Source organism: Dromaius novaehollandiae, chromosome 2 (genome assembly GCF_036370855.1).
Source record: "Dromaius novaehollandiae isolate bDroNov1 chromosome 2, bDroNov1.hap1, whole genome shotgun sequence".
NCBI classification, from domain to species: Eukaryota; Metazoa; Chordata; class Aves; order Casuariiformes; family Dromaiidae; genus Dromaius; species Dromaius novaehollandiae.
The window spans coordinates 26,911,848-26,938,900 of NC_088099.1; the positions used below are offsets into that span (position 1 = coordinate 26,911,848).

General features: G+C 38.4%; 2 protein-coding genes across 4 annotated transcripts in view; one reads left to right on the forward strand and one right to left on the reverse strand.

Moving 5' to 3' along the window:
* The window catches only part of HEPACAM2 (HEPACAM family member 2), a 30,234-nt gene extending 6,176 nt beyond the window's left edge, over positions 1 to 24,058 (reverse strand). For both annotated transcript variants that reach the window (XM_064506073.1, XM_026098550.2), the window contains exons 1-7: positions 21,016 to 24,058; positions 15,219 to 15,569; positions 13,552 to 13,836; positions 6,348 to 6,644; positions 1,652 to 1,777; positions 1,543 to 1,567; positions 1,382 to 1,419 (exon numbers count right to left, since the gene is read on the reverse strand). In XM_064506073.1, coding sequence (XP_064362143.1) covers positions 1,382 to 1,419; positions 1,543 to 1,567; positions 1,652 to 1,777; positions 6,348 to 6,644; positions 13,552 to 13,836; positions 15,219 to 15,569; positions 21,016 to 21,094 — 1,201 coding nt within the window. In that variant the 5' untranslated portion in view covers positions 21,095 to 24,058. The remainder of the gene's footprint in view (positions 1 to 1,381; positions 1,420 to 1,542; positions 1,568 to 1,651; positions 1,778 to 6,347; positions 6,645 to 13,551; positions 13,837 to 15,218; positions 15,570 to 21,015) is intronic.
* A 264-nt stretch (positions 24,059 to 24,322) lies between these two features.
* The window catches only part of VPS50 (VPS50 subunit of EARP/GARPII complex), a 104,587-nt gene continuing 101,856 nt past the window's right edge, over positions 24,323 to 27,053 (forward strand). For both annotated transcript variants that reach the window (XM_026098664.2, XM_026098665.2), the window contains exon 1: positions 24,323 to 24,537. In XM_026098664.2, coding sequence (XP_025954449.2) covers positions 24,505 to 24,537 — 33 coding nt within the window. In that variant the 5' untranslated portion in view covers positions 24,323 to 24,504. The remainder of the gene's footprint in view (positions 24,538 to 27,053) is intronic.

Below are 27,053 nucleotides of genomic sequence, written 5' to 3' on the forward strand. Positions count from 1 at the left end.
ACAAAACATTAAAAGAATGTATCAACGTGTAATATGAATCCAGAAAAGACAGCTTAAATATGGCTGGGCAAACTCATTTGGCCTAATTTTTAAAACATCTGCATGTTGTTTTTCTGAACTGTTTTAAACCATTCGACTGCCGAGATCCTAAACTGTCTCTACCATGGAACAACGCAGGGCAGCTGCACAGCCAGTTAGCACAGTGCTTGGCTGTATTCAACACCTCAGACTAAGCAGAGAGCAGCAAGGCCTCTCACTAACTTCATTAACAGTTTTGGTAGAGCCATTGGGACTCTCTTTGTTGGAGAACTAAACGTGCAGCTAACCAAGGCCCGTTCCACGACCATGAGACTGAACTACTTTCATTCCTCGTAGACAAGGGACCTAGTCCATAAGCTCAAGATATGTCTACACATTAGTGTGGGGCAGTATCACCTGAGTCTCTTATAACGCTGAGATATAAACAGGATCATGTTACAGGTGTCACAATATTAAACCAGTTGACAAATTGTACCTGGGACTTCAAATACAATCTGTCGTTTGGGTAGAGGTCTCTTTCTCTACCCTCATTAACTTGTCACTGTCTAGGAGATCTGAGACTCTTGGTAGTCTCGTGGAACTTCGTTCCACGGTACAGCCTGCAGCATTAAAGACAGCACTGGGATTCTCTCCTCTTGTAACACTTGCTGGTGTCAAGGACCCTCTGTGCTAGAGTAAATTTTTCTTACCTTCCTAAGCTCCATAAACTTCCCTATCTTCTCACATGTAGCAGCTATGGTGCTTTCTGATGCTTTGTCAGGGAAGGGATGGGAAGAAAAGTACCACTCCTGCGCAGGATGGCCTATATCCAGCTTTTCCTTTCCAGGATTACGTGGGATTATGAAGGGAAAGGAAGCAGTGACAAAAACACACTGGGACCAGCTGACTGAGAGAGGGGTAGCACAGAATGGGGTAGAGACTAAAGTATATATAATGTAATATCATATTATGATTTCATGATTCTGGCATTGCTTGATGCCAGGAACATTCAGAAGTGTGATCCTCCCATTCTATTTGTCTCTCGCTGCTATACCATAACAATACTAATTTATTTCATCTTGGTCAGAACAGCAGGAATACAGGCAAATACGGTTTTAACTTGCATTAGCAGCTTGAATTCAAGCCAAGAGCAGGCTATGTACATACTGCTGTGAACTCCAGACAAGAGCTACACCCATGCTGACCTGTCAGGATTTTGGTTTTATCTTAAGTCAGCTAACACAGGTGTTTACAACCTGAGTTCAAAACACTTCCTTTCCTTCTTTCTTTTTGTATCCAGAGATGCTCATTTTTGCAGAAATGGAATTTGACCTTTTGCTCACATTTCTTTCATTCGCATTACCTGCAAATGTCTGTGCCTTTCTGTAATCAGTCTCTGGCCTAGAAAACATAAACATGATTTTCAGATTGATGTCACTGGCTAAGGAAAGAAAATTAATATGAAAAAATGCAACTCTGTTGGTGGAAAGGACTTCAAGACCTACAAATGACTTATTTTCATACCTGCTCTGCAGCTTCTGTTGTATCACTGAAAAGAAGAGATAAAGAAAAGTCATTCTTTTTGTTCTAATGTTCTAAAAGAATAGCTGCAGGGTGCTTACCCTTTACATACCTTTATATGGCTGATATCTTTTCCATAAGAATAGAAAGGCCATAACTAGGATCAAAAGTAATGAAATTCCAGTTATTACTGCAAGAGATGACAAAGATTTTCCTTTCTGGGCCAGCTTCTCCAATCCTGTGTCAAAGAAGATGAGTACTGCGTTTAGTCTCCTGCTCTGTATAATGTGCTATTATGACACAGAAAAATGCATCTTGGAATTCATTTGAAACTAGTAAAACTGTATGTATACATATATATACACACACTCTATATATACTATATATTTATAAAAAATAGATATAAAACTTTGGTTATTTTGAATTGGTAATGATTTTTTCCTACAAAGCACTTAAATTGGAAAAATAATCATATATGTTTCAGAAATGAGTCCAGAAAGGATTGGTACCTGAAGCTAGCTGAAAGTCAGTAAACATAATCCAAGAGTTACTGAACTTAATCTTACAGCATCAGAAAAAGTAGATGAATATTCTAGTCTTAGGCATAGAAGCTTTATTTTACCAAGAAAGTAGGTGACAAAGCCTATAGTTACTAAGGAAATGAACAGTAGAATTGAGATTAGAGATCAGGTCTTCTTGATCCCGTTACTGTGGATTAACTACAAATGCTTTCCTGCGTAGGTTATCATTAGAGTATATGGAGTTCCATTGTGCCAGTCTTCTTGAGATCTGCAGACATATCAAGCAAATCATGAGGTGAAACAAATTTTTCCTCTTCTAAGGTTACAACTAAGTTCAAAAAAAAAAAAAAGACCTGCTTTAATTAAAACAAAAATATAATTGGCTTTCAAAGCACTATATTTGCAAGCCAAGTTTAGAATTTGATAGCTGCTAAAACTGGCTTTCGAAAATGTAGTAAATGACATCCTGTCTCTTACTGAAGTCCTGTAGGAACAGAGGAGTCAGGGTTTCTCTCATGTTGTGGTTTCCCTTAGTGATTGTCAGTAATGCTCACCTTGTAGCAGTGTGAGAATCACTCCTGATCGCTCCTTTTCTGCATAAGCCTTATGGGCCTAAATGGGGCAGCAAGTCCAATAGGGTCCATTAAATGAATATTTCTAAAGGCAGTCAAAAGGCATGCACTCTCAGGTGAGTACCAGTATTATCCAGACAAACCTCCAGCACAGCCTTTGGCATTGACATTATCATTTGGGATGTCTGTAGCAGGTTTGTGATTGGCGATGTAAACAACAATCTATCATATAAGATTATACAAAAAGTCAGATTGTTTTGGTCATAACATGGTATATGAAAAAAGCTATTTAAAATTGTTTCAAATCAGTGGCCTGAACATATGCTTCTGTTATCTGAATTGTAACTGGTGAGTTAGTTTAAGGATAAAAACTTCACTTGCACATCTGTGACCCAAGTTCAGTAGGTACAGTGGTGGTTTCTTTATTTCAGTTACTGATGCCTAGTTGCTGAGGGAACTACATCCATTGACTCTTGATGTAGATAAAATATAGTGTTTTGTTTAATAGCTGCAATTTTTCTATTTTACAAGATATTTCTCAAGATCTGATTGTCAGAAGATTCAGGGAACAGAAGAACAGGGCCTTCTCATTCCAGCCACAGTACCGAAAGCACAACCACTTATAAACCTAACTTTGTTTTCGCTAGAACTTTGGTCTTTTATGTGTCAGTGTAAGATGTCTTTTTGTCTGGTTTACTCTGCCATTAATTTCTCAATAGGAAATTGGGCAGTGATTATGATTTCAGCTTGCATCTAGCTGGGATGGAGTTGTTGAGATAGAGTAACCCAGAAAAGATCAGCATGGTTTCAGTGTGGCCTTGGAGATGTCTCTCTGGTGTGCTATGTTTTACTCCTTGATGGAATAGCTGATCTTCAGTTAGTAGATCCTCCCCTCTCACTCTGGGGCTCCCTCAGACGTACTGGAGACACAAGGCAACAGGCTCCCTGATTTCTAGAGGGAAAGGGCTAGCGTTCTGCCTGAGCATGGCTCATAGGCACTGAGTTACGTGGTACAATTTTTCCAACTTTAGAAATATGTAAGCTTAATGTGGATTATATGACAGAAGGACTAACGCTCGGGGTATGTATTAGAGCCACCTCAACAATATACAGAACGTGCACGCATGCATTCTACATTCCTATCAGATGTGCTGCAGCTCCTCACAGGGATTATAAATGAATATTCTCCTCGCTGTTTCAGTGTTTGGCTTTCAGCGTAGGTCCCTGTTCATAGCAAACTACATGTAAATGAAGTGGTTCTTCCTCTCCCTATGGGTTGTTAAGTCTCCTGAATGGTTGGAGCTGGTCCCTTGTATCTAACTAGCAGTGCCTGCATTGTATACATTTTCCGCTCCGTGCATAAAAAGGTAGTTTGTTGGTCACCGGTACAAATGCAATTTGTCTCTCAGATTGTCAGCCCTTACTTAAATAAATAAAATGAAATACCTCATCAAGTGCAAATATCACAAAGATAGTGGTATACAGCCTATAACACAGCAGCAAATGTGATTGATTATAGTCTCTAATATTATAACCATATGCCTAAGATTGTGAAGTACAGTGCTTTTATCCTGGCTTTGCCAATAGAATAAAGAATTATAATAACAGTGATCAAGCAAATAATTTCTAGGTGGAAAACCATCAGTTGAAAGCAGGGAATGCCTTTTTCTGGGAAAAAAGAAACCAGTGCAGATTATAGTTGGAATAGCCCAGATCCAATGCTTTATGACAGTTCATAGTTTGAACCTTATGTGCATAGTTTGAACACCTTTAAGGTTGTACAATGCACAGACTGCAGGACTCTTTCTGTTAATATGGCATTACTAGCTAACTGAAGGCTGAAGACAGCACACTCCAGTGGCTGGTCACAGGAATAGAGGTTAAGACAACAGTATTAACTGCTAGAACTACTTCGGCCCTATCGTAAGTATGGCTGTATGCATGTCTCCTTCCCTCTGGGTTTATTCCTTGTTTGAAACACATTGATATTCATACTTCTCTCAAGCAATTTGTGCTAGATGGGAGAGAAATCCTCCTAGCTGTAAGATCTATATAGTAGGAAGGGATAATTGAGCTATTGTATTTTTTTCTAAAGATTTTTAGATCACAGACAGTCTGGTTGTTGCTCAAATCCCATCAGAAGCTAATAAATTATGTTCATGTGTATTCAGGTCCAAATATATTCATAGTATTTCTTTCCTTTGCTCAGATTTTTTGCTGAGATATCCATGAACAGCAGTTTTCCAGCAGAACTTATGGATTTTTTTGATTAAAATACACAGAATAAAATGTTTGAAAAAAGCTTTATCTAGGTGAAATATTTTTAATTAGGAAATGCACATTTTTAAGTGCAACTGAACTTACAAAGCTATAGATTTTGCTTTCTTTTGGGCTTTGAAAGGAAATCTCAGATTAATTTATTACTATCACGGTATTGATGAATATCCACGTTCAAATCATAACTATTGTTAACTCTCAGGAGAAATGCCATTTTCATTTCTAATGGCACATAGCAGCTCTGTTTGTGTTTTCATTCTCCACCAACTGCAGTGTTTAGTTTTAAAATGCAGTATTCTCACTGTAAAGGTGTAACCTGTCTTCCTTCCAGTATATTTAAGGCCATGGCTTTGTGATGGTTACGCAAGGCAGCCTGAACAATGGACATCTGCTCTCCTTCTTTATCTCACTAACAAATGGCTGAGCTCTTTGTTCTCAACAAGCAAAACTGCTTGCTTTAATTTTCTAAAAGGCAATGAATTAGATCTTGTTGAACACCAGCAGCATACATTCCTTATCTGAAAATACTTCTGTTGATCCTTAATAATAAGAGATACTAGATTTCCTCAACTTTAATTCTTTACTGTGTGCTCTTCTTGGAGATTTTCCCAAAAAATTGTTTGTTGCTATTTAATACAGACACAATCTGATGCAGGAATGTATGGGAAATAAAGGAGACATGGATTCAGCAGGACTTAGCAGTAAACTCATAGATTCTAAACAATGAAAGAAAGTTAGTGTTTACAAGCAGATCGTAATAAAACCATTGAGCAGGACTGCAAATACAGCTTGTATTATTGTCATACACTAAGCTAAGATTCTTATCATTGCTAATCACACTGGAAAAGTATTAAAGGACCCTCACTGCTGTTAGCCTCTGCCTGCTTACTTTGGTCAGTGATGTGTGCTTGAAACTATCCCATGTATTGATCACCTAGCAGCCCTAGGACTGACTCTCAGTTCCTAAGACTGAGACAGGGAGCCTTGGACAAAATCTATCCATGGTAAGAAAGGCCTAACTGGGCATTCGACAGATTTCTACATCATTTTCTCCATTTATCTTTATAATTTTTAAAGGCACAGAGTATAAAAATAGAGTAAGAAATATATAATCTGCTACGTTAATTGGTCCTGATGAGGTTTGCCTATTGAGAAAGTATTTCTACTCAAGGGATAAAGCTCCAAATGGCCAAACGTGTTTTAGTGCCAGACTCCCACAAAACTCCAACATCTTAGCCATGACACACAAGGCTAAGCCATCCCAAGGCATGACACACACAGGGTAAAACCCCGACTCCCCTGAATGGCCCAAATCCCTTTTGCTTCGTTGTTATCAGGACTCAGTTCTCATATATATTCTCTAAGAATTACTTCCTCCTTCTGGGGTTGACATTATGCTCAATGCTGCATTTGCTTAGCAATTAATTAACGTTCTTACCTACAGAAGTAACAATCACTGTGAAGTGAGTTTCATCTCGTTTTCCGGTCACGTTGTTGAAAGCACGGCACATGTAATCTATTGTCTTCTGGGCCACTTTATCAGATAAAACTTCCAGATGGGGTCCATATTTGATTACATGAGTGGTATTGTCAGCCCTTTGAATCCAGGAATAAGTATTTGGTGGATTTGAATCTGCTGAGCAATCAAACAGTATAGCTTCTCCTATGTCAACTGTAAAGACTGCCCCTATTTTCAGACCTTTATCTGATTTAACTCTAAGTCCGTAAGGTCCATCTGCATTGAAGAAAAAAAAATCATAGTGGAAAGATTTTAAAAAAGTAAATATTTAAAGTTTCATTAGAATTTTTTAATTAGGTTAGTCTTTAAAATGGCTATCATTAGATTCAGTTTTTTCAGTTAAAAGGCTTTTGGTACAACAACTTGATCTGTACTAAGTTTATCTCAGACTACACCCACTTAATATTGATCTAATTGCTATTTAGGGAAACAGCACAGGTCTATGTATTGTTTAGTATGATAAAAATAAAGAAAACAGAAGAGCAGTTGGAAGAGTCATGAAGTAAAGGAGCAGTTCTTTTCCATGGGCATATTTGACCCTTTATACTTAAATGCCAAACTCATTGGCACAATTCGTTTCTCTGCACATTTAAAGGTGAGCAAATTAACCTTGAAATATATAAACAGCTACTGTAACACTTTGCAGCGTAATAATTATTCGTGCAGTTATACTACAGGTATAAGACAGAGTGGGGCATGCCATAGATAACTTCAGATACTGTTTTCCATAAATGACCATAGATAATGTCAGAAATTGTTCTCCATAAATGACTGTCAAAATAAAATTTAGCTTTTCCACCATTTAGTAGGCTTCTATTATTTCAACATTTCAGTTTCTTTGAAGAGTAAGCCTTTGTGCCTAAAGAAAGCTAGGTTTCTGCAGATAATATAATTAGAAGAGGCACATATTGTCCAATGGCCATATGTTTGTTACTCAGAAATTTGAGCAGGCAAGTATTTTCAGGGTATCGTCATAGGAAAATGGGAATGGAAATAATATATTCAAGTATGATAATATTTCCTATACTATTTTTAATAGATCATTTAGGATCCTGTTTTTTACATCTTAACATTTTGAAATCTACTTTTACAAGGATCTGAGTATAGAAAATAATGTAGAGACTATAATAATTGAAAAGTGCTTTACTAAATTATCTTTTCCAGTCCAGAGAACTGATCACTTTAATGTTGATAATCCCCTAAGGGCTTACATGCATAATTAAAAATGCACAAACCTAATATTAACAGATGCCACAAGAAGCCCGAAGAAAATATGCAGAGTGAACAGGAATCATCTTTGTGGTAAAGCTGCTGCCAAGGGACTCACACAGAATGATATAGTAAAAGTTTGATAATGCAATAGTATGTCCATTTTAGATGGCATGATCAAGTAATGCTCCACCTTCCTATGGTTGGCTGGAAGCATTAAAATAAGATAGCTGGTTTTGAATGTGAAATTTCCTGCTGTATTAACTGAAATACTGGCATGTTTCAGACTTCATTTCTTATCAGGACGTTCAGGCTGACATTAGCCTTTAAAACATACACATTGTATTTATTTTGTGTTTATCTTATTTTTGAGATTGATTTATTTTTCAACAACACATAGGCAAACATCACACAGGCTATTTTCTGCGTGCCTTTTTTTCTTCTCTATTTATGAAGGGTTAGAAAAGAGAATGTAGGCTATCACACCACAAGCTCATTTTCATTCCTTTTTAACTAAATGCTCATATTTCACAATCTAAACTTGTCAAACTTTCTATTTTCTCTACTTATTTCTTAGTGGCAAGCTTCCTCCAGTCTCATTTTAAGGAAAGCCTAACATCATGCCTAATATTTAGCTGGAAAATGCAGAAGAGATTCACTGCTTCATGAATCAGTACTGCTCCAAACTGTATTGCAGGGGGCACTGGGAAGAATCAAGGCATTTTTAAAAATCTCGATGCTGAGATGCAAGGCTCCCTGTTGCTCACAGGCTCTGTAGTTCCTGATCATTAGCTCTACTGTACCCAAGAGTCGGTTCACCATACAGTAATAAATACTTTGGGAAACTGCAAAGCTATCACTGCTAAACCTTTCACCTAGCTGATTTCACTCCAGCTGAACTTCTCTCTGCACAGGGAGGCCTTTCAGTACACCAGCCTCTCACTGGGGCTTACAGATAATAGAGATATATTTTGCTTGTTTGGATGGGAAGGGAGGGGGCCGTACTGAGCAGTGGCTTTTTCATAAATGAAAGCAAAACCACTCATGCATCCTTTATAGGAAGGAACACATTTTTTGCTTTTTGGGCTCCTCCCATCCAACTGTTCTTTCTGCTGTTAGCTTTTATTTTCACTGATAATATAAGTATTGGTATATGTGAATAGAAATTAATGGTAGGAATATCTGACTGGTCTCCCGTGCTCCCTCACTGCAAAAGAGTCAGAACTGACTTCTGCTTTTACATTAATATCATGACAGTGCAGCATAAATAAACAACACTAACAGCATAACTACACTTCTGTATGAAAGCTGCACATCAAAAGAAACCATTACAAAACCACTGTGACACACACTGGCTGGGGAATATGTTTGAAAAAACAAAAAAAGAAATAGTGAAATCTTGGCAAGGTCTGAAAAGTAGCATTCTTTGATGAAATTAGGACAAGCACCAGGTAACCTTCCTGCTGTGCTTGGATCAGACTTTTGCCTCCTCCTGGACATCTGTACATCACTGCAATACCTAAATATTAGGGAGCTGAGAGGCATCCCTCGTTTCATTAAAGGATGCTGTCATTCCCAATCTGAGGATGGTTCTGAAAAGCAGATGATTGATAGTTTCCTCTTTAGGACTAAATGTATTCTGGTTTTTGGAAGTCTAAAGGAAGGAAATCCCACTTAATCTATTAAATTCAACTCCATCACCACAATACAGTAGTTTCTGTTACAGCCTCTATGACAGCAGCTTCTTCCAGTCTTGAAATAATTTATTTCTGGATCAAACTACTGGAATAATAATGTTCTCTGGTACACTATCATTATAGTAAATGGAGAAGTGGAATAATATCAACGAGAAACGAAGAACAAAACAAAACGCTTCTGATTCTCAGTGAAAAAGCTGAGTAACTGCCTTCATGGATCATGCAGCTCTACTTCTCCTTTGCAGTATCATTCTCAACAGCAACAAGTCTCTTGTCTCAGTAAAGCCAGTTAACTAAATGACTTGTAAAATAATAAATCACCTGTTCTGAGTAACAATTTACTGCTCTGTGGGAATATCTCCAATTGCTCCTATCACCATGAGACTGTTATAGTTTCCAAGCAGATGGCAGGTATTTACTGTGAGTGACCTTTTTTTACCACTTCCAGTAACTCCCCCGCAGCAATGGCATATGGTACATAGAGATCCTGGGGCCTGTTCTGGATTGTTATTGACAACTGGTTGATGGAAGACAAACTGCCTCTGCTGGCAGAGGTGGACCTGAATTATGGGACTTAATATAGCTCAGGAAGCAAGATCCTCACTCCCATTACTGATTTGAACATGGGTAGTACTACAAGTATTGCAGTCTTTCAGTATTGCCTTGTTTTCTCTTAATATTTTCTTCAGATTTTAAATTATGCACAAAGAAAACCCTCAATTCTGATGAAAGAAAAAACACATTCTGGAAATGTAAATACTTTTAACAATATTTCCATATGTGGAGAAAAACTGAATCTCAAAATATTTTAGTATACCAAAATCACTCAGAGAAAAGTTCCAGAAATTTGAATATTGAAATAACTTTGGAATTGTAAAATTCTGCAAAACAATAGGTTGAAAATAGGTTTTCATTTAAGAACTTAGAATGATTTTTCAAATCCATAGGAAAATACATGTAGTTCAATGAGGGAGAAGAGAGGAAGCAGTACAAGAACTGAGACTAAAGGGCACATAGCTTGTGAAAGCAAGCATCCCAGACACCCACCAGTGCAAGAAGCTCTCTGGAGCCAACTGTGCATGCAACAAATCAGAAATCTGAATGCTGAACAGACTGTGCCACAAATTAACAGAGAAGTCAGAATGGTTCCAACAGTGAAAGACATTTTTTTAGCCTGATCTGATTTTACTGCATTGTAAGAGATAGTTGTGCTGGATACAGTGTCCCAATATTTTGTGTAGCTATTTTCTGAAGAGAGAGGCATAGAAGGCTCATTCATGTTTCATTAAAGGGAGAAAAGCGGTACAGGCAGCACATTCATACATATGCAGCTCTCATTCTTAGCACCTTTAGCACTTAGGTGAGTTGAGATTGTGATTGTACAACAACAGACATTTTAAAATGTGCTCCTTGGAGGAAAGAATTAGTTTTTTTGTTATTATTAAAGGGAAGTTAATACTCCAACACTACTGGTTATTTCCTTGTAGAGCATTTTATCACGAGTCCTCCATCTAATGTGAATGGAAGCTCAATTCACATCTATTTAGATTCTTTTCTGAAGTTCCTTCATCTTCATGTTTGCACTGCTGTCATTTGTATAAGCCACACCTAAGGGATCAGATTTTTTCTAACAAAGTCTTTCTTAGTTTTCATTATTTGGACAGAACTTATTTCTCCTCTCCTGGTGCAATGTACAGACCCCCTTCTAGATGCCAGACACCCCCCATCAGATTCTTCCAAGTTATAATTAAAAATAAATAAATAGCAGAATGGGTAATCAGAGAAAAAGGAGAAGGAAAATATGACTTAGTGAGAGGTATAGCTACCTCATACCAAGTGTAAGGCATGAGCTGTCTATCAGCTGCCATATTACAGAGCTGGGCAAAAGCAGGAGCAAGCACCAGCACGTCCCATTCCATTCCTTGTACTGTGCCATCCATGCTATGCCATTAGGTAAAATGGTTATATCTGAACAAGGCTGGTATGATGGCAAAGTCCTGACCTGCCCACTTTCAGCTCTCCTCCACTGAAAAGGACACTTTGAACCCTAAAGACATGAGGATTATAGCCTGACAAGGTCACATACAAAGCATGTGTTACTTGCAAAGCATGGAGGCACTGAGAGCTGACATTACAGGAGGGATAAGGAACAAAGTGAGAGTGCCCTTTCTAAGATTTAAAGTATAATTGTTGATGTTTTGTCTGAGATTAAGCCAATCTTTTGTTTCCTCTAACTCCTTCGATGAGCTCAATCTACATTCATAGTTACAGTTTCGCAGGTGCTTTTTATATGCTTTCAAGACCTTAAAAATCAAAAATAATGGTCTTTTTACCTAAATACAAACTTACCAGTTTGCTTAGAACTCATTTAAGCAAACATCTTAAAAGAACACCAACAAAAAACTCTCAGAATATGTCACACCAGTGTCCTGTAGACAATGATACTAGCACTACTTCAGGCTATCATAGCCTGCTCATCATGGCCTATTACAACTTTTTTTGTGATGCTACTGGTCTAGTCTTCATCCTGATGCTATTTATAGGCACAGACACTTGAATGACATCTTTTGACTGCTGGGATTACTCACATGCCTAAAGTAAGCATGTGAGTACTGGCAGGAGCATGAAATTGGGTTGTTAGAGCTGCATAACAGGAATCTCCAGTCTGATTCTTCTCTTATCCTCACCATTAAATGTCTGTAAGAATGTTGTCCAAAGGGTTACCTTGTCATAAAGACAAAATTAAATCTGAATTGAGAATCTTCTTTTTAAGTATGTTAAAGAACAACGTACTTCTGCAGAGAGTTAATTTCTTTCATTAGACTAATATAGTTGGAGAAAAAGGGTTTTGGGGCACACAAATCTCTCATCATGTGGGAAACAGAAACAGCCAGTTCCAAGCAAGGTAGAGGTTGGGCACTCTTTCTTGGATTTTACCTAAACTGCTGAGTTCAAACTACCTACAAAACTTGTTTCTCTTATATTATTAAACCATTACAGTTTCCACAGTGCTATCTTTTTAGGGACCCATGCAAATAGATAGTGAAAAACAACAACAGTAAAATAATGAATAGTTCTGAAGCAAAACCGTGAGCATCTCCGAATTTTGTAGGGATCAGCATGTAACCTTATAATGGAGTTAAGGAAAACCTTGGGAACATAGGAATGGACTTTTTGTACCACTGAATTTAATTTTCCACTACCGTAAACAATCATATCATAGAATCCCATTCATGAATTTGTCAAGTCCATTGTAAAAGCCGTTTGCAGAGCTTTTGCAGAACCTCATTACTACAATACGTCTGTACAAACATCTAGTTTCTGGTCAAAATGCATTCATGGCTAGCTCAGGGTTTATTCTTCCGCCAACATCATTCTTTATGCAGCTCTTTTTTTTCTCCCTCATGTTTATCGCTTGATGTGGAAAGCAAATGCTTCTCCTTTCAGCTTTTATTTTGCTAAACCAAACTGAGTTCTTTTGGTCTCTTCTTGTAAGAAAGGGTCTCAGTTCCATTCTGTTCCATTTCTTTTTGTTTTTAGTTCATTGTTCTTAAATGTGGGTCATTGTAACTGCATACAGTATTATACATGAGGTCTCATCTTGTATGTGGCATTAGTATTCCCCTTATTTATTGGAAATACTTTGCCAACACACCTTAGAATTACATGCGTCTTTGTCGTGGCTGAATCTCACCGCCAGTTCACAAACATCTTGTGATCAGCTTAATCCTCAAGTTCTCTGCCTCAGTTATTTCCAGACAAATCTCCATTTTATCAGAAGAAATTCATGCTTTTATTCTCTAGCTGCATAACCTTGTATTTTTCACTAGTGAATTTCATAACGGTTCTATTACTGTTCTTCAAATTCATTCAGTCCTCCTAGTTTATATGTATTCCTCACATGTGAACCTCATTGACATATTCCCAGTCTTTATACTGATATCATTAATGAAAGTATTAAACAGGTCTTGACTCAAAATGATCGTGAGGAATACGACCAGTAACAATCCTTCAAAAATCCACCTTCTTAACAACTACATAACACTGAGTAATATTTATTACACTATCATAAGAAGTTACAGCTGTTACAAACAAAAATATTTTGAATGCAAACCCACATATAATGTTGACTCAACTGCCTATTTGCCATAGTTAGAGGTACTCTCTCCAGCCAAAGCATTTATACGAAGGTAGTTAGGAATATTTAAGATACTTACAATATATGGTTGGTACAATTATCTCGCTTTCCATTGCACTGACAGGGTTGGATACCAAACAGCTGTAATTCCCAATGTCTTCTTTTACAACAGGAAGAATTAAAAGTGTAGCATTGTTTGATGAGAAGGTGTAATTAGGGCCAGCATGGAGACGCTTGCCATTTTTCATCCACTGGTAGACTACCCTTGTACCTTTTCCCACAGTGCATTTTAATGTCATATTCCCTACATACTCCACTACCCCTGAAGACGGTTCAGTATGTACAATTGGCTTTGTGACAGGAACTGTAAAGTAAACAGATATGAAGAGTTATAGAAGTGACTAGCCAGTATATTATAGTCTTCACTGCCAGGATGATACAAATAGCAGTCATCATCTCTGGAAAGTACTCATATTTCAGTTTCTGTTTGCGAAATATGGTTAAAGATTGAAAAAAGAGGGTCAAATTCTCAGCTAGTGACTGCAAGAATTGTTCCAAGTACTTAAATAAAACTAGAGTTTCTTTTACTGGTAATATATCAAAGGCTGAAATCAGGTATACCTTGCCTCTACCTTCTGCCTCATGAGCAAAAGACATTACCTGCAGCCACAAGAATGAAAGCGTGCAAGGGCATGACAGTGCCCACAGTATGTGACTCCCTCAGTGTTATTGCCCCTGACTTGCTCAAGACTGAGAATGACTGAAGTACACTGTTAATCAGCTCATGACGATGACTGCAAACTGGCAAAGGCATGGGAGTTTAGTGGCAGCTACAATTTTATCATGCTAACATGTCATTCATTTAATTATTTCTGGCCCAATGGTTACAGCAGTCCATCCATATAATCCATAAATTATAATAGTGTCTTCTCATTCTTTTAGATCACTTTTCTATTTTCCTTTCTTATCCCCACTGGAAAGAACAGAGTACAAAGAGGGGACTTCAGTATTTTAAGATTTCACATCTGGCATTTTTTCTTACAGACACAAGGTCACCAGCAACAGTCATTGTCTCCCCTTTGATAATTGCAGAAGGTAAGAGACGTTGTAGGCCCAAGTAAAGATCTAAACTAATAAAAGAGAGAATGAAGGGCTAATCAGCTCTTTTCTATCTGACTCTGGCTGTCCAGCATAGGGAGTGTGAAGTGCAATCAAATCTTTCAATAAAAAGACTGAAGACAGTGATCTACAAGAGCCTAGAGGTGGGATCAAATTTTCACCCCCCAAATTCCCTTATGTTCTTCCTTAGTTAGAGATACCTTGCCACAATCCTCTAACTTGCAGGCAGGATAAAATCCTGAGTTGGCAAATGGCTACAGAATTTCCTCAGGGAACAGTTGTTCAGGAAAAAAGACTATCTGAACGTTAATGCACCCTCATGACTGATAGCACGGTACAGCCTTTTCAGTCTGTCTAATTTCATATTAATTATTTATTTTTATACTCCTTCAGTTTTTTACTTACGACAAACATTAGTCAATGTACTAATTTTGTTTAAAGATGAAATATCGTACCATTCCCCCAGCAGCTGTAGAAAATAACATAACTTATTTGTTAGTGCACACTGTGCACTCATGCACAGTTGGATTAAATTATATACTACTGTAGCTGGATCCTAAGAACTGGCACTTCAAAACTATTGCAATTTTATTTGCAAAATGAAGATACTATATTTTACTAACTTACCATCAACAGCCACTTGAATCTTTTGACTGGCAGCTATTGTCCCATTTCCACGGACATTGACTTTTACAATATAATTGCCCTCATCACTGATATGTAATGGATTGATCATCAAGGATGCATTCGGTGGTATGAGGGTAAATTTGTGCTGATATTCCAAGTCTGGAACTACTGTCTGATTTACAGAGCCAAGCAAGTATTTTGGATTAGTTTGAGGCCTCTCAAACAGCCAAATAATCTGGACTTCAGAAGCTGTCGTGTTGAAATTATAGTTAACAGTAAGATGGAGCGGTTGCCCCTCAATACCATGGATAGTATGAGGTGGTACCGTCAACTTTAAGGCAGAACAAACACCTGCATAAAAAAGAAACAACAAAAAATAAACAAAGCCAAACCACAAATGGGAACAATGGAAAATTCAAAGGAGAAATTCTCATAGAAAAAAAGAATTAAAGCTTACACTTTTTTAAATGGCTATGACTCAGATCTCAGGGAAGAAAGGGGAAAACTCTCATTCACTTCAGTGAGGTTTGATCTAACTATACAGCTCCAGCTTTAAAATTTAGGAAAAGCCAAAGTTGGAAAAGATATTTGTGATCCCTGGGCAGAGGACTTTCTGTTGTTAAAAGTTTGACAAAAATGAGAAAAGGTGCATTTACCTTATAGTTTTAAATATTTTCCCTTTAAAATTGTCCCAGTTTCTAGAGCTTACATTGTCTAACTGTCCAGGACTGCAGACACAATTTATACTTTTTTTGTGCATTTAGCTAGGGAGAAATTTCTTACTATTATTTTGCCAACTGCACTGAGAAACTGACTGAGTGTAACAAGTAGCAGTTTCATGAATTTGTCCAAATAAAATGATACGTAGTTACTATTGTTGCATGCACTGCACACTTAAGACTATATTCCAGAAACATTACTAGATCACAGAAGTCAATTATTCCAGTTGTAGGAAACCGCAGAATTAAAGTTTGCTGTTGATATGCACAAAAGCAAAATTTTGTGTTTCATGATTAATCCTATTCTCCAAGAATCCTGCCTCCTTTAGGGGGCAAAATGGCCACTGGTTCAGTTCCTTGTCGGCTTTCCCATGTTTTATTTTATAATCAGTTTTCATTGTGTCAACCTTAGATTTTTAGCACATTATTAAAATTTTGCTCTTAAGACTGAGTGATCAATTTCTATGTGAACTTTTCCACAGCGCTCTTAAGTATAGCAGTGGTGTGAAGCACGGACATTAATGAATTGATTTCACAACACCAGTATAATCGATAACACTTTGCAGACAAGGAATTGAAGCATAAAGAAAATTAACAGCAAAGGTATCGACTGATTTTGGATTTCCAGTTTGAGATATTAAGGCCTGGATTTTTCAAAACACATCCAATTATAAATAGCATTTACTATGTTCAAGATACAACTCCTATTGACTTCAGTTGTTGCTTTGAGCACTCAGCATTTCTGCAAAGCACACTGCAAGTGCTAAGTAAGTCAAAACCCCAGAAAGAGGCAACCTCTTATTAGTAACTACATGTAAAAAGCTTGATTTCAGTAATCTGTCCAGCACTGCATAGGAGCTCGATGGAGACTGAGAGAGAGAATGCATTTGACAGGGCAACATTCAGCCGCTTTCACCATGTACCATCCATTCTCCTGCTACCGAATGTCTTATTCTTCACACGCTTCCCAATATCTGCAGTAAAGTAACTCCCCTGCTAAAGTACACATAGCCTCTTGGAGAAAAGGGGGGTGGGGGCAGCTATGTGAGAAAAATGGTATGCAACTGTGCTATTAAAGATTAATATAATTTATAATGATTTTTTCTTGTATTTCCTAGCTTCATAGTATTTGTCTTTATGACAAAAAGATGTTTGTTAAAGGTTCATGTGTGTCTAATTTCTTAGGTTATATAACAGAAAAGGATATAAAAAATCAATTTGATAGCATAATATGGCATCTGTATGTCATGTCTTTTGGGCTAGAAACTTCACATTTCACTGCACAGCTGTTTACCACTGGAGCTAATGGCAAATAAAAGAGCGCTGTGTAACTGTGGATTAGGGTAGGGTCATGAGAAGGGGGTGGGGATAACAGATGCAGCATGGAAATATGTAATGCCAGCAATTAATGTCAGAGATACTCTTGGAGGGCATGAAAAGGAGCACAGTAGAGAACATATCAAAAAGATATGGTGGGGTGTGGGAGAGGGCTTGGTCCCGGATGGCTAGCGATGTCTGAAGGTTCTGCACAAAAAAAATCTTTGGGATACTAACTCTATTTCAGGAAGAACACATATTTGCTAAGAAATCTCTGGTCTTATTCTGTCAGTTCAGCAGCTAGTAAGATTTATAGTCAATACAAAGCCAGCTGCAAGCCTACAAAAAATGACTTTGTAGCTGGCTCCTAGTTTTTGCCTCCTACCTGAACATATTTCATGAAGCTGAGCAATATTTTATCAACTACAAAAGATACTTCTCAGCATGGAAACCAAAGGCAAACAGCTTGGTGCAGTTATTTGGTAGAACACTCTAGGGGTGACGTGTGTAAAGGCAGTGAAATTCCCTGACCGAAAGACTGGCAAACCCACTTTCTCCAGGAATAAAGAGGAAGAGGGCAGATGATTTCAGATTGCATGGATGCTGGTGTGGAAAGGTGTAGGACCAGCTCAGGTGGGGGAAAAATGGCACAGGGGAGGAAGAGTGTCAGAAAAGAGATGGAGAGACTTAAGTGGAAGATGTACAGGAGGGATATATTGACATGTTAACTTTCTCTAGATCAAAAACCTGAAGCATCTGAAGCACATCAGGTTAAAGCCTTCCAGCTACCCTTTTTTAAAAGTACTTGTGGCCTCTTGTTCTTCTACTATTTTCTAACAGTGCATGGCTCCTAGGGACTTGCTAAACTCCAGTTAATGGGAGATCAGTTTTGTTGATTTTTAACATTTGCCAGAGGTGAATTCTCCCCTTGCAAACTTTATATTACAAATCAGATTTAAACTGTTGTTGCCTATTTGAAAGAAATAGAAAAAGAGCACAGTTTCTCAGTAAATCTTTCACAAAATATTGGACATTGAAAATATATTTCACCCAGCCCGCCTAATACATTTGAACTTTTAAATCTCTTTAAATCAAGTCAAATACCTGTAAATCGCAAATACTGGGAAATCATTAAATGATCAATCGAAAGATCTGGCCACATCTTACTCCTTATGCATGAAATTGATTGATTTTTGAGTTTAGGTAGCTGCCAATAACTGATTGTACTGTGCACAAGAAGCTAGTGACAGCTGCCGTATTAATCAGAAAATATGTATAACATAATATTTCTCACAGATTTGTGTGCACAGAAAATTGGCAAAAAAACAAGCAGGTCTAGTAAGCACAGGGATAATGGAGACCACCGGTACTAAAAGCTATCACCAAAATTGAATCTCAAACCTTTTCATATAGAATAAGATACAGAGAATTGTGGCTGGAAAATTTCACTTCTTTCTAGTTAAAAAATGTAGGAATAGCAACAGTAAATAAACTTTAACTTGGTTCCTGGTGATTTGTGGAGAGAAGTGGCTCCATTTAACAGAACATTCTGAATTGCAGTTAAGGCCATTCCGTCAGCAAAGACCAGAAAAGAAGTGCTGTTTCCGCCTTTTCCAGCCAGTGGGCTGTAATCCGTTAGGGAGTGGCTTAGGAGCGATTGGGGGTTTTGCTGTTCACTCGGAGCCTGCTAAGCTGATTTCATGAAGTGCAGTCAGCACTTGGGAACTCCCCCAAGGCTGGGAAGGGCGAGGGGAAACAGAGACTGAAGTTTGGAGAAGTTGTCATCAGATAATGCTGTACTGTAAAAGGCTTGTGTTTTATAGGAGGAACACCAGGTGACTTCTGGCTTTAATAGAGAGCAATTCTTCTGCAGTCTGGAACATCAGATTGTGATTTCATACATTCTGACTTTTAATTAAATTAAAACTGAAGAATCTTATAAGTAATCTTTGAATTAATGTAATAGTGAAATCAAGTCAATGGGGCCAAACTCAGTGAAAACAGTAATATTCCCATGGGCACATATTCCATATTATTTAAACCTATCTCTATAGCTTTCTAAATATAACACACATTTTTCCATCAGGATGGAATTCCTAAAACTAGTTTTTCTACAATGACTCTAAGCGAAGTGGGCTGTGCCAAAATGTCCTTCCTTTGCAACTCAGTGATCTGTGTTTTGCTATCACCAGTATTAGCAAGCACAACAGAACCGTTGACATAAAACAAGGGCTACAGCTTTAGTTTAAATAAAAACTATGACATAACTTTTGAGTTTACTGCATAAACCAAAACCTGCTTAGCGAGGTTTTATCATTCTCTGAATTTAACACGCACATCTCCTTGTCAAAGTGAGTTTGGATTCTCAACTCCTTTGCACTCCTTTGCACATTCAGCTCTTTCCAAGAACACTGCACTTGGTGTAAATTGCCATTAAATCAGTGGCAATACTTTTTACAATTTTTGCAAATATGTTCATTTATGAAAAAACAGAGATATAATGAAGCAGGAAATCTGCTATTCTTCCACCTCCATTTATAGAAGGAGAAACTGGGGCATAATCTTTGAGTCTGGAATTTTTACCCAACAGAAGGTTCTGTTAAGCTTGGTTATTTGACCCTAATTCTAACCATTGAAACCAATGTCTTCAGCAGACTTTGTATCATGCCCCCAATGAGTCTGATTCCTACCATGATAAAAAATACAAGTTACACATTTCGCATACTAAGAAACTTGTATCTCTGAGTGAAAGTACAAGATGAGACTTCCTGGAGAACACAGCAATATCTATTGTAGGATTTTAATCGAAAAGGTCCAATGAAGATGTAATGAAGATAAAGAAGTGAATATTCACTGTATTCTTATCAATTAGTTTTCATTTTTAAAGAAATCTGATAATCTTCATATAAAACTGTAGTTATTTTGAAACCAAAAGTCTTTACAGAGTATTTAGCTCAAAATCAAGGAAAACAGGTTACTGTATATGAAGTTCACAGAAAGGATAAAAGAAAAATTGTCCTTACACATGAACTAGTAGAGGATGTGGTAAATTTTAAAAATTATATATTCCTTCTGTTGATATTTACAAAACAATTAAGTATAGCAAAAGTGAATTACAGGAGTTTGTAGAAATATAACTTTATGTAACATTTAATCACAGGAAATTGCTATAAAAATGTATATATATCTATTTTTCATCAAATGCAAGAATAACATGTATACTTATGAAAACTGCACCCAGATACTGAACTAAAGTACTATTAATGGAACGACATTTTCAGTTGAACAAAAGGTTAAATTAGTTTTAATACCAAATACATGTAAATATTGAATCTAAATCTTACATATTAACAATAAGGCATCATAAGAAGAACTGAAAAATAAGCCAGCACCACTACAGCATAATGCATTTTTAAAGAGACGAGTGACATCTATAATACACTTTGGTTCTGAACCTGTCAAGCCTTACTTGCTAAAAAAATGCACCATGTATCTATTACTTAGAAAAACATGGTGCTATATATACACACAGTCAACATCAATGTTTTATTTACAGATACGTATAGTGCTAAGTTTTGACAGTGTATAAAAGTTTCTAGTTCCACTCACAAAATGGTGCCACTTTCTGATTAAAACCTTTTAGACTACTTTCTTAAAATAAAACATCTGACAATATAATAGAAATGTCTTTAAGTTTAGGAGTATAAAAGTAAGCCACATTCCCACAATGACAATCAAATATAATTCATACTGTTTCTTACCTACAAGTAGAAAATATATTTTGCACTGTAAGTCACAAAATAAGTTGCTAAAGGGCTCCATGAAAGCATCCTGTCCCATACAAATACCACCTTCTTCTCAATGTTAAGTCAGAGCTTGGACCAGCAGCTGCTGGTTTATTTGCTAGGAAAATCAGCAATGAGTTAACAGGCCCTATCCTGTCCCCTGCCTTTTGTGATTTGAATATGTGTATACAAAGAACAAAGGGAGTGGAGCACCTGTTAGATTAGTACCCATCTTCATTGCCTCTGACTTTACCATAACCCTTCCCCCATACAGACACAGCAAATATGACATAGAATATAATAAATGAGGTGCAGAATATGAAGCACTCTGATTTAATAAAAATAAGTGAATGTTCACAATGTGCAAGTTATATAGGTATTAACGTCATATAGTTACACAGTGACATAAAAAACCACTGTGCTGTTAGATGATTCTACTTAAATTAAATTAGATCCCAGTATTCATACAACTTTTTTTTCAGATAACATCTTTTCCAGTGAAAGGCTCTCATTTTCTGTTATAAAAAATATTAAACAGCTATTACAGAGCCTTGCCTAAAACGAAAAAAAAAAATAGTAGCTAGGAAAATGATAAATCTTCCCTCTCTCTAGTGCTTTTTTCCTATAAGTTTTTCATGGTTTTTCCTTAACATGCATACGCAGAGATGATTTTGTTCCCTTTCTCTAAACAACATGTATGTAATGTGAAGGGTATATCAGGAATCTTCTAACAAAGAATCCTCTAGAGAAAGTGGACAAATTACTAAAGCTGTTGAGTTAGCTGCTTATTACTGTTTATTCCGCAGTAACTTACATCAGTTTAAATTAATATTAAAATTAATGTATGCTTTGGATATTGTCCAAGGCTGTCGCTCACTGTACAAATCTAATCAGCAGTAAACCAGGCAACCCTCCCACAGTTGCGTGTGCAATAGTAGTCTGCAACAGCAAATATTTGCGTCGACAGAGATGGTTTATCCATAGAAAAACACACTTTAAGTTTTCGCTATATGGCACTTAGGCAGACTATTATGGATTAACAAATATTAGGCTATACTGTATCCTACCTTGTGTAGGAGGGATTGGTTGCAAGGAACCGTCTCCCTCTCTCACTATGTGCCTGTGCTGGTGTTAAGAGCAAGGATCCTGCAAGGTGCTAAGCAACCACTGGAAGGACTGAACACTCAATTTTTACTAAAGTTAAAAGAGGCTGAAAATTTCCAGAACCTTCCAGAATTTTTAGCAACTTTATCTAACCAAATGTAAGAAATATGAGGGTTATTTCATATTAAGAAAAGCATATGTAACAGTGATTCCAGCAGAAATAATGTCATTGCCCGACATGAGCCAGCAGATGAAAAGGACATTTTATATACTCTCAAGGGCTTCAAGTGTCTACTCTCCTGCTCCTCCTGACTGCTGTTGATTATACTCTTTGTTTAATCCACTTAACTGTAAGCTAGGCATGTCGTATTTTAACTTTTTATAAAACCTGAGTTACAAATGATTATCTGCTTGGTTTCAAAATGTAATAAAATATTGGTCATAGGTTCCAACTAATGTCTAACTAAAATAAATGGGAGCTTTCACACTTGCATAAAATCAATTTGCATGTTCTAAAACTACTATGTGGGCAAAGAAGATTTAGAAAAGTAGAACAGATTAGCATAGTTATATTTTTAAATAAATGTGTCTCCGTATTTCCAACATTTGGATATGCTCCTGATGTAATTAATAGGTTAGGTTGCTATTTTTCACACTGAATAACTCACACAAATAAAATGTAAGTAAGAAGGTACAATTATTTTTTCTATAGGATTCTAGTTTGTGCTGGTTGTTAAACAGCATTTAGACTAAATGCAAATCAAACCTCACAAATTTCTTTTTTAACAGAAGCAACTGCATTAAAGTTGCATTAAAGCAACTTTATTTGTGGCAATAATATTCTGAATAATTTGATATTTCAGCTGATTTTAGTTATTTTGTTACCAATAACTTTTTTATGTGCTAAACTCATTAGAGGTTTTGTGCAGAAATAACTAAGAATGTTATTTGCAATGGTAGCCAGAACAAATAAGTTCTTGTTAAAGAATAATAAAACAGGGACCACTGGTTTTGAAATTCACTTCATCATTCTGCCTTCTGATACAGACAGAAATACACCCGTTCTCATCAAACATATTCTGCAACAGCTACTTGGGCAGCTGTGCGCCTAAATAATGCTATTAAGAAATATGTGCCAGACTGATCTATGTGCAGCCCCTAGTATCTCCAAAGGGGAAGACAACCTTCTCTGGAGTTATGCTGCACTGGATACACTGGTTGCCTTACTCTTGAATGTCATTTCTAGCAAAGCGAAGATCATGGGAAAAACTTTTCCTTTTCACATATCAATATAAAATAATTTTGTTTAAAAAGTTACCAGCCTTTTTTTACATATAGTTGAGCTCTATACAACTAAACTAAGCAGACAGACACATAAATCTGTTTTGGCTATGCGTAATCACATTATCAATGAGCCGGCCTCATGCACTCATCTCTGTGTGTAATGCCTGAAATCACGCAAGGCAAACAGGTAATTGTCATTGTTAAAGTGTGTTTTTCAGTCTGTCTACAGACTGTCTAATTTTATTTGTCTTTTCAGATAATTGCTTTCAAAGTCTAAAGAGTAAGTGAATGTCAATGTTCAAACACCCTGTAACGTGTCCCCCAAGTCCAGAAGGAATACTTGGCCTCTTGGGCACTAGTGTTACCAACATACAAATACGACGAAGTGGCCAAGGCAACTCCCCGCCGCGGGCGACCGCGCCTCGCAGCGCTTTTAAGTGGCCGGCGGCAGAAGCGAATCGCTGCTTCTTCCTTTCTCCCCAGAGCTCTGCCCTCCGCAGAGCAGCCTGCCGCCACCCGCCCGCCCTTCCCGGCGCCGCGCGGAGCCGGTAGGCGCCAACGGCCGCAACCGCCTCCGCGACCTCGCCCCCCTCCCGGCTCGCAGGCGCCGGTTCCTTCCCCGGGCGGGCCGCTCTCTCCTGGGCGGGCAACCCGGGAGGCTCGGCCCGCAGCGGGGAGGCGCCGCCGCCGCCCCGCGGGACAGGCCCGGCCCCTGCGCGGCCGCGGAAGAATTCACCACGGGCGCCGTTCCCCCCGGGGCGCCAGCAAGAGAAGGCTGCGCCTCCAGGCCGCCTTCCCGCGGGGCGCGCTCTGCCCTCTCCTACGGCGCCTTCCGACCCCTTCGGCGGGGCGGCCGGAGGCGGCGACGGGGATTGTAGTTCTCGGAGTCCCGCTCGCCCCCTGCGCCAGGGCTGCTGCGGCTGCGCGAGGACTACCCGTCCCAGGGTGCAGCGGGCGGGCCGGGTCACGTGCCGTGCAACATGGCTGCCCCGTGTCAGAGGGGGATGGAGCTTGCGGCCGCGCGGGGTTGTTGAGCGCTCGCGTCGTCGTGGCGGCGGCATCATCTTCATCATCATCATGCAGAAGATCAAGTCGCTCATGACCCGCCAGGTGAGCGGCTGGGGCTGGGGAGGCGCCCAGCTGGGAGCGGTGCCGGGGGTGCCGGCGCTCCGTGGGGGGCTGCGGCGGCGGCGGGAGGGCCCCGGCTCTGGCGGCGGCGGCGGCCCCCCACGCCCGGGCCCCCGGTCCTGCCCCGCCGCGTCCGGCGGCGCTGGGGCTGCGCTCGGCCGGCTCCCGGGAGGAGGGGAGCCTTGCTGTGTAATAGCACCCCCTTGGTGTCCACACATCCTCTTCTTCCTCCATTTTCCTGTTTTTAATTGTCAGCTGGAACCATCCACAGGTGCCGGCATGTAGTTTATGCAGTCCCAGAATACACATATTACATATATAACGTATGTATTGCATTAAATGTCATGCAAGTTTCCTTCCCTGCACACAATTTTGGAGCAGTAGACCATGGTACAGTAACTTGGCTTTGTCTGTCAGTAAATGTTAATGGTCAAAAGGCAAGCCAGGTTTTGAAGGTGCTGGGGAAAATACTTACATGCTCACAAGTGGCATGTGTGCTAGAAGACTTGGTGGACAACTTATGTTTGGATCTGAATTTCCCAATTGCTGACTTTTTTAAAGGGATGTTCTAGAAGAGCATTTGAGTCATGCAGACATGCTAAGTGTGTCTCAAATGAAGCATGTTTACCCATGTGTGTAAATTTAAGACCTTAAAAAAATTGCTTAAAAATCACCCCTCCCTCCAGCCACATCAAATGTGGTAGGTATATATATAATGGTGGAAGAGTCGGTAACTGAACCTCATTTTTTTCTGAACTACATCTTCAGAGGTGTAAAGCATATACTGGAGACAGGGTTTAAAAATGGAGATCAGCATGGAAACCTGATTTTTCATGTTCCCCTCACTATTTTACTGAAACAGATAATGAGGTTTCTGTTAGGGCATTACAGGTCTGTAATGAGGGCTCCTTATCAGGTCACTCCTTGGCCAAGAGGCAGCTGATCACTTTGAAGTCTGTTTCCTGCTGAAAGGATTTCCTGTATCATCGCTTTGAATGTGGTTTGCTCATTTCTAGCTCCAGACTTCACTGAGTTTAGGCATCTCTCCTCTGAATTTTTTATCCTGCCGCCTTTTAGAGTTTTCTTTTATGTCTCGGTCCTTTGGTGTGCCTGTAGTTCTTAATGCTAGTGGAATGTAATACACACATGGAAGTATGGTCAGTACAGTGGTAAATGATCAGTTCTCGGCCTGTTTAAAAGGAGTTGTGGGCATTTGTGGAGCAATTTGAGCATTAACTGCAGAAGCAACTCTTGCTCAATGAATTAACAATGGGAGCACGAATCATTATGTCCTACCCTAATGGCTGTGAATCCAGTTCTTTCGTTCTGTGCCCCAGCAGTTTAGGTTCTGGGAAATGAGTTTACACCAACCAAAAATATTTTTTGAATATAAAAACATAACATTTATTTAAAAATATACTTCTAAATACATGTGTATATGTGGATATCTTATTATTTTCTAAAGGATATTTGGGAAGCCTGCCTTGTATGGAGGAGTCTGGTGGAGGAATAACTGAAGTTTGTGGTCTGAAAATTATATAACATGTAATTTTTTCAGCCTTTGGGAAGACTTAAGTTCCACTTAGCATTCAATGAATGAACCTTTTTATTGATTTTGAAAATAATCTGTAAGTACTGCAATTTTTTGAGGGGAATATATGTGAAATATGAGAAGTGCAGCAGTTGTTTTGGGTTGTTTTATAGCATAAACTTCTGATTCGTAGAGGTCAGTTGTCTTTGGTGGTAGCTGGAAAGGGAGGTTGTTTTTAAATGATGTGCAAGAAAAATCTGAGAATCCAAAACCAAAAAGAAGAGGTTTTGCATAGTAGGAAGGTGAAACAATTTTGCAGTGTAGTAGTTACCACAAAAGTGATGAACTTGCAAAACACTTGATCATTTTCAACAGATAAAAAACATTGTTTTAACCCCTTCAATTTAAAATGAAACATCTCTCATTGTAAGCTGATTTTTAATAAGCTGGTGTTTGTTTGAAAGTTACCTCACATCTGCATAGCTCCCTTCATTTCAAAGAAAGTACAGGTATCCGAGGCCTGATTTTTTGAAATTTTTGAAAGGACTTAGAAACAGTATCATAGGTATCAGTTGGGGAGAATAGGAGGTAAGTCTGTCTAGAAATCAGGGCTCATGTGAATTGCCAGAAGTCTCAAGGAAAGCTACAGACAGAATTATATTTGCAACTTGAATGTTTAAGTTCACTTCTTCCTTCTTGTTTCTGATTGTAGTAAAAGCTTACTGATTTTTTTTCTGGAAAGCTAGCAGGAAACATGCTAAGAAGCATGTTCTGTTGCACTGTTCCATAAAATTGTGTGTTGAACATCCAATAAACACATACTCTCTACTTTATTCATGCTTTCCGTAGAAAGCTTCAGTCTTACTAGAACATATTCTATTTATGTGACTTTATGTATTTTAAAGAGTAATTATTACATGAAACAGATGATGTGGATTATACACCTTTTTCCATTTTGTTATGGATA